The following is a 7870-nucleotide window of genomic DNA, read 5'->3' on the forward strand; positions in this document are numbered from 1 at the left end:
TAGAGTTCCTCCAAAACAAAGTATCATCTCTCCCCTTAGGAAGAGCCCTTAGAGTTTTAACTTCACGGGCCAAATCTGGTTTGAACCATCTTTCCAATTCCTCCACATTCCACTCCCCTTTCTCATTGAGTAATTAATCCCTGCACAATCGAATGAGGCTCACGGATCCGAGGATTAATCAACCCCACATATTGAACAAATGGGGCACCTGACAACCAAGGGGCCTCCCAAATAGGCGTATTGATGCCATTTCCAACTCTATAGCAAGTTTCTTGCCTCAAAGTATCTTTCAAACTCCAAATGCCCTGAGCAACATAAGAGATCGATTAAGGAAGAGTAGCGGACCAAAAGCAGTGGTTATTACAGTACTTTTTAGTGAAGGCCTCGACCCAAAGACATTTTCTCTTCACTACCGTAAACCACGTAAGCTTGGTTATAAGATCCTTGTTGAAATCTTCACATTTCCTTATCCCGAGCCCACCTGACTCCATTGGGTGACATATACTGTCCCAGCTAGACAATGCCAAAAACTTATTCTTCCTATCATTCCCCAACCACCAGAACTTACGAAACGTTGTATCGAGATTAGCACAAAGGGACTTAGGTAACAAGAAGGTCGACATGGAGTACACAGGGATGGTCGACGCCACTGACTTGATAAGAGTTGTTTAGCCCGCTTGTGACAATAGTTTACTGCTCCATCCTTCCAAACGCTTCAAAACTCTCTCCTTTATGAAGGCAAAGGAATGTTTCTTATTTTTAGCAAGGAATAGAGGGTTTCCGAGAAAGGTTGCCCCATCATCCATTACACGGTACCCCAGCTTGGCCTGAAGCCTCTCTCTCATTGTCCTTTCAGTGCTATCTGGAAAAAAAATACCGACGATTTGTCGATGTTAACACGCTGCCTAAACCACTCACAACAAAGATCAATGCAAGCCTATCAATCTTCTGCTCCTTAGCCTAACAAAACAGAAAGCAATCGTTTGCAAAGAGAATATGAGAGATTGGCAAACCAATTTGAGATATTTTGAACCCAGAGATCCAACCTCGAGCCTCCTCCTTTGCAATCAAACAAGAGAGAACCTCGCTACATATGATAAAAATGTACGACGACAGAGGATCCCTCTGCCTCAGCCCTCTTTCTAACCTAAAATCTATGAGAGGGCCCCCATTCAGAAGTACCAAAAAGGAGACCGTGGAAATGCACTGAGATATCAAATGTCGCTTCTAATCAGAAAACCCAAAAGTAGGAAGAGCCTGATCCACAAACTTCCACTTCATTTGATCATAAGCCTTGGACATGTCAAGCTTAATTCTCATGTCCCCCACCTGCCTGAATCTCCTCTTCATTGTGTGGATTATTTCTTGAGAAATAATAGTGTTGTCAGCAATCCAACGCACAGGAACAAACGCAGCTTAGGACGGAGAGATGTGCTCGTCGATGAATTTCTGGATTCTATTAGCCATAATTTTGGAGATTACCTTATAAGCCACATTACAAAGACTAATTGGCCTATAGTCATTAAAGCCCTGGGCCGAGCTTGACTTCGGAATGAGCACTATGAAAGTGCGATTTAAACCTTTCGATAAAAAGCCCAATAAAAAGAACTCTTGAACTGCAGCGACAAGATCCATATCAACAATATCCCAATACAACCCATAAAATTTGGCAGGCATACCAGTAGGGCCAAGGGACTTTAGAGGCAACATTCCCCAGACCACTCCCTTAATCTCCAACAGCTCCGGACATAAAGGCAGTAGCCTCATGTGTCATAGAGGGATGAATCAATTCAAACAACTGAGAGGAAATAACAGGATTTGACGATCTGTAAACTTCACCAAAATTACAAATGAAGTAAGCACCAATTTCAGCCCTTCCCATAGTCCAATTGATCCCATCATCGGAGACCGACCAGATTCAGTTTCGATGTCGTCTAGCAAGAGTAGAAGCGTGAAAGAACCTAGAGTTCTAATCCCCATGTTTAAGCCACAGTTCCCTAGACTTTTGTCTCCAAATCTCAGCTTGGCATCTAGAAATGCCATCCATTTCCAGAATAATGGATGATTAAAGTTGAATGTTATCTGGGCTAGCCTGACGATTCTGAACTTCAACGAGAAAATCTTGTAACAGCTTCAACTTGTCTCGACAAAAGCCAAAAACCTCCATGTTCCAAATTCTTAAAGCCCGTCTAGTGTCACTAAGTTTGTTCTGAAGTTGGAAACTACTCAGACCACGATACGATCTATCCCAAGCCTTGTGAATGACTTCCCTACAACCTAGGTCATGGCACCAAACATCTAAGAACCTAAATGGGATTCGGAAATAATCTGCATTTAAAAAGAGATCAAGGACTAAAGGAAGTGTGATATGAATCCTTAATAGGTAAAGCCTTAACACCCGCTTTTGGAAAAGCCGAGACCCATTTTGTATCAAGAATAACTCTATCTAGCCCCTCCCGAATAAGATCCCCGAATTTCTGCTTATTTGACCACATAGAGAAAGCTCTCGCGCCTCCTAAATCAACTCCGCTCGATTTCCTCGTAAATTCTCTAAGGCCCGCTCCCTCAACAATCAAACACCGCCTGCCTCCTTCCTTTTCATTAGAGTCCAAAACACAATTTAGATCCCCTATCACAATTTAGATCAACAATCAAACCAATAGTTTCCCAAAATCGCTTCCGTAAATTTCTAACTCGGGGGCATAAACACCATGGTTTAAACTTTCAAGTGTTCCTTTCAGCACGTGCGCCACTATACATGTGTAAAGAACTAGGTTTCCACCACAATACAGCTCTTAATCATTTATTTATATTTATTTTATTGGAGTAATTTTAAATTTAGAAGATACATGATTGTAGTGCTTATTCACTTATTCATGAATTTTATCATGTCTAGCAACTCAGTTGTGAGTAATATCATTAAAAGTGGATTTTCTACTTGCAGCAACACAATTGTGAACCATATCATTAAAGGTGGGGATGGGTTGGGTGGGTGGATAGGAACAAAGACTATTGGTACAAATTTCACTGAAAATCACTAACGATTCAGCTAGAAACCCAATAGCCTCTAAACAAAGACTATTGGTGCTACGCTACGCTAAAGAAAAGAAAAAAAGAACCAAAATATACAATTTAGTTATAAAAAGGAAAAAAAGAAAAAAAAAATTTGATTCCATCCATTGCATGGAAAATCAGGAACCAGCTGCCACCAGATTCACCAATCACCCCCACAAGTCCGTCCAACAGGGCATTGGAATTATCAACCTTTCAATGTCTAGTGGCTTTGGTCGTGGAAATACTCTGTAGGTATAATAGGAGGGACGTACTTCTTCGCTACATATTTGTACTGAACCAAAAATGTATGTAGTTCAGAATCAGATGCCATTTTCTTTTTTAAAAAATATGTTGACTGTAATTTTCTTTTTTAAAAAATATAACTTTATTTTTACCTTATGATGACTGTATTTCTCTCTAATGGCGGGTAAACTTGAGCAGTTGTTATTAGAACAAAGGCGATGAAGTTCCTTGATGCAGCTGCACAAGTCTGATGGCTGGTATTGTGTGTAATGATGCAAGGTGGAGTTCTGTTCCCATGGAAACAAATGAGATTTACTTCCAAGCTGGAAAATCTAAACAATGAGAGAAGTTGATAAACACATACCCATGGTCTCTTTGATGGGATGATGATAAAATAGGCCAAGAAAATTGCTGATGCTGCTATCATTGATGGAGCGTAACAGAGCATACTATATTCTAAAAGAGATAATTCTGCAAGGTAGTTAGCCAAGCACTCGAATTGCATTAATGGGACCTCATTAATTCCTTGAGCAGCACGAACAAATCTCCTGGAATTCATAATTGTTATTACAAAAACCGGAAAGAAAATTTGTATTAAAAGACAAGAAAAAGCTTTAGCCTATACCTTAAGAAACATTTAGTTGTTGGGGCTGTCATTTCAAACTTCAAGAAATTCAAAACAGAAGATTCCATTTGCAAAACCTGTAAAAGTGAAGGAAATAGTTTTGTGTTAATGGGGTTTTAGGTAAGAATATGAATAAGGATTTCCAGCAATTTACAGTTAAGGCAACAAAGGAGATGACCGTACCTCGTCCTTGAAGTAGGTGTTGTCTGTTATATAACAAAATTCTTCCACTTGGGGTGCACAAATCTCCTCATATTTTCTGGAAGCAGAATCATTTTCATGTTAATATCATAACACAAAAACAATTTAGTATTTGTATGATTAAGCATAGGAAGAGTAACTTACGAGGCAATCATCATACAGGCCACGCCAAGCAACTGTAACCGTTGCCTATTCATGAGATTCCCAGAAAGATACCTATCTATGTAGTTCACTGTCAAATACAATGTATCAGGTACAAGCCTGTATTCTTCAGACACCTGAAATTACAAATGAAATTTTTGCAATCTTTAATAAGGTCACAAGTAAAAGCTACATCAATGAACAATAGTATATTAGTATAATATTAGAAAGTGACAAGTGTAAGCTACCTCCACTAGCCAATCTATTAGAATTGCCCTCATGCTAGGAGTCACATCTTTCTGAACTTTCTCCATAAAATCTGTGGAAGGTCTTTTCTTCATCTGAAATCCAATGAATTGAACAGAACCCAACAAAAGAAAAGAAATAAGCTGGGAAATTTAGTTGAGCTTTATTAATGCAGGACTTCATATTAGCATGCTGCATTAATGTAAAGATATGACTGTAGTTGAGTATATGTAGTACAATAGTAACACGAAGAAAGATTTCAAACCTCAGATGCGCGCAAATGCTTATATATATCACAAGCAATAGTTGCACAGAACTGCGGATCCATGAAATTATTATCAACATCAACAATCGTATCATCCATTTCCATCTCCACGAGTACATCTCTATTACAAATGTTTTCTGCAAGAACAATAATAAAACATTATTGTAGTTCAAAAAAATGAAATTTAAACTAATTTTAGTCCTAAAGGTTACATATTAACACAAAAAAACTGAAATGCAGAGATGGTATGACATAAATACCTGTTGACTCAGAATGATCTGAAATGTAGAGATTGCTGAATGTCTTCCTGTTAATAGAATCAACTGCTCGAACATCATCGTTGTCAACATATTCGACTTCTGGACTCTTGAAAGAATCACATGTAGACATTGATTCATCCATCGATACCGAAAGACTGTCTGATTTAGTTGGAGACATGTCCATACTACATGGGGCTGGAACAGCAACAATGCTAGGGTGAGCTTCATCACTTCTTTGGAGAGAAGTAACAACCACCTTAGAAGGAACACTGAAACTCGGTTTGGCAGTTGAGGATTTGGGCAACTTATTCCCAGAGGTCCCCACATTACTAGGTTCCTTTTTCTTAGTTGCGAATGGTACCTTCACATGTCAAATCAAAATTTCCAAATGAGTACACTCTGAAAAAAAATGCATAAATCCATAATATTGTTTTAACTATTTGTAGACATTCATACATAGTGATTAACTAAAAGTTTTCATAATTAGACTCATATTACATGAATATTTCGTTTTATTTGTCTCATACAAAAAGTTTTTCTTTACCCAAAAAAGACAACTTTTTTTTCTTCTTCTTCAGAAAATTGTGAAAATTAGTGAAACCCCATAAACAAGAAAATGGAAAACAACCCATTAAACAAAGATTAAGACATAATAGGTACCAAAGTGGACGAAGGAACATTCGTCTTCGAAGCGCAATGAGGGACATTATTTCGATTAGTCAAGTTAGTGAGAGGCGCTCGCTTCTTGGCCAACTGTTGGGCCACAGCTGTAACCTTCCTCACATTCTCAACCGACAACGACGACGAAGAAGAAGAAGAAGCATGCCTTTTAGCCAGAGAAGAAGAAGTTGATGAGGAAAAAGACGAACGACGATTCTGGGTCGACATATTGAATCAAACCCAGTTCAGAATTTCCGTCCAAGACAACAAAAACGAAAACAAAACCCTTAGTTTCGAAAGAGAAAAGAGTTTGTTAGAGAAGGAATTGGGGTTGTGTTTTGAAGAGGCATATTTGAAAAGGATATAGAGAGAGAAAGAAAGTGTGAAAGAATTGAATTAAGTAAGACTGAGAAGAGAGGGAGATGAGGTAATTTGAATTTGCGAAGATCGTGACCGTTGATTGGGCTCGGTATTCGTTAGGAGCGGACAAGAGTGGAGTGGGGACCACTAAGCTACGCTCTTCTCTTCTCCTCTTCTTCCTCTTCTTCTTTTTTGAATTTGGTTTTAATATTAATATATATATATTTTTTTTTTAGGAAAAAAAAAAGAATTTAATTTTAATATTTTTAAAATACAAAAGCTGCTCTGTCTCTCACTCTCACCTACTTGCATACATAGATACATACAAAGTTATATTTTTAGAATCAGAGAAGAGGATTCCCGGGTTGGTCAAGCCAAGTGACAGCCTTTTTTGGGGGTCTAATTGGCCAATCAAGAAGTGTTTGTGAGTCACAGCCATGTCCTATTATTATCTTTCTTAGGTTCTTTTTTTGAATTTGAATTCAAACGGTCGAGTGCAAGTGCAACTTCATCTTTTTGGCCTTAGTTTAGTTGTAAATAATTGGGAGACAAAATACACACATACCTAACCTAACAAGTCAGTGTCCTACATAGAAAGCTGATCTATGTCTTCTCTTAGGTACGATATTTACCCTTCCCTACCAAAATCAATACCATCAAATTTTCAAATATTAACATCCTTTTTTCTTTTCTTTTTAAATCCTTTTTTTACTCTTAAAATGTCAAATCCAATAGATTCAAATGCATAATGATATATGCACACACAATTATGTATGACAATTAGTGGGCCATCTTAAATATAAATGTCATTGATTGAAAAAAAAAATTGTCATCAATATAAAAGTGATTGATTGAAAAAAAAATTATCTTATGGTTAATTTTGACTCCTTAAGATAATATCATTCCTAACTAAATACATAGTTAAATGATAATCTAATTGATTACACACTAAGACACTATTTTGGATAGAAACTTGAATCCCTTACTTTGGCGTAGATGTATCACTCAATTAAAAATTGAACCAAATTATAAACCATATTATCTTTATAGTATTTCTCTGCTAATTCCTTTACTTTCTTTTAAGTAGGAAGAAAAATATTTGGTAAGAGTAATGTGTCAGTGACAGTATCAGCATTTAATAAAGTGAAAAGATAAATGGAACATATTTTTATTATAAATTTAAAATATTGTTTTAAGCTTAAAAAGATAAACTTCACATTATTAGTACTAGTATTTAAAAGAAAAAAATGTAAAAAAAAAAAAATAACACTTTTGTTTGGGCGGGTTGACCCGACCAACCCGCCAAAAAAAAAATACAATTTCGGTTTGGGCGGGTTAACCCGACCAACTCGCCCAAATTATTGAACGGGTTGAAATTTTTTTTTTTTTAATTGGGCAAGTTACGGGTCACTTTTGCTAACCCGATTATGACATTGGACAGGTAAAAATGCCTTGTAACTCGACCAACCCGTCCAATGCTCAGCCCTAGTTTTAACAGTTTTTTATTTTTTTTAGTGTTAACTTTAACAGAATATTCTTATATTTAACGGTAATTTGTAAACACTTAAACTTAAATAAAATAAAATATATAATTAAAAAAATTAAAATATGATATTTTTGAGATATTTTTCAACAATAATTATTTAAAAATAATAAATAATTAAACAAATTAAAATATGATATTTTTCAGATATTTTACAATGATAATTATTTTAAAATAATAAATAATTAAAAAAATTAAAATATGATTTTTTTGAGATATTTTACAATGATAATTATTTAAAAATAATAAAATCAAATATTTTATAACTTAAA

General features: G+C 36.1%; 1 protein-coding gene across 1 annotated transcript; it reads right to left on the reverse strand.

Annotated features, from left to right (window-relative positions):
* Positions 1-2911: 2911 nt before the first annotated feature.
* On the reverse strand, positions 2912-6077 carry LOC133804613 (cyclin-A1-1-like). Its single transcript, XM_062242759.1, has 10 exons — positions 5692-6077; positions 5036-5392; positions 4776-4912; positions 4513-4605; positions 4268-4401; positions 4106-4181; positions 3923-3999; positions 3662-3845; positions 3450-3584; positions 2912-3346 (listed from the first exon to the last, which is right to left on the reverse strand). Exons 1-10 carry the CDS (start codon positions 5921-5923, stop codon positions 3275-3277), a joined length of 1497 nt encoding a protein of 498 aa, XP_062098743.1. The 5' UTR covers positions 5924-6077; the 3' UTR covers positions 2912-3274.
* Positions 6078-7870: the final 1793 nt, after the last annotated feature.

The sequence above is a fragment of the Humulus lupulus genome, chromosome X (assembly GCF_963169125.1).
Source record: "Humulus lupulus chromosome X, drHumLupu1.1, whole genome shotgun sequence".
Lineage (NCBI taxonomy): Eukaryota > Viridiplantae > Streptophyta > Magnoliopsida > Rosales > Cannabaceae > Humulus > Humulus lupulus.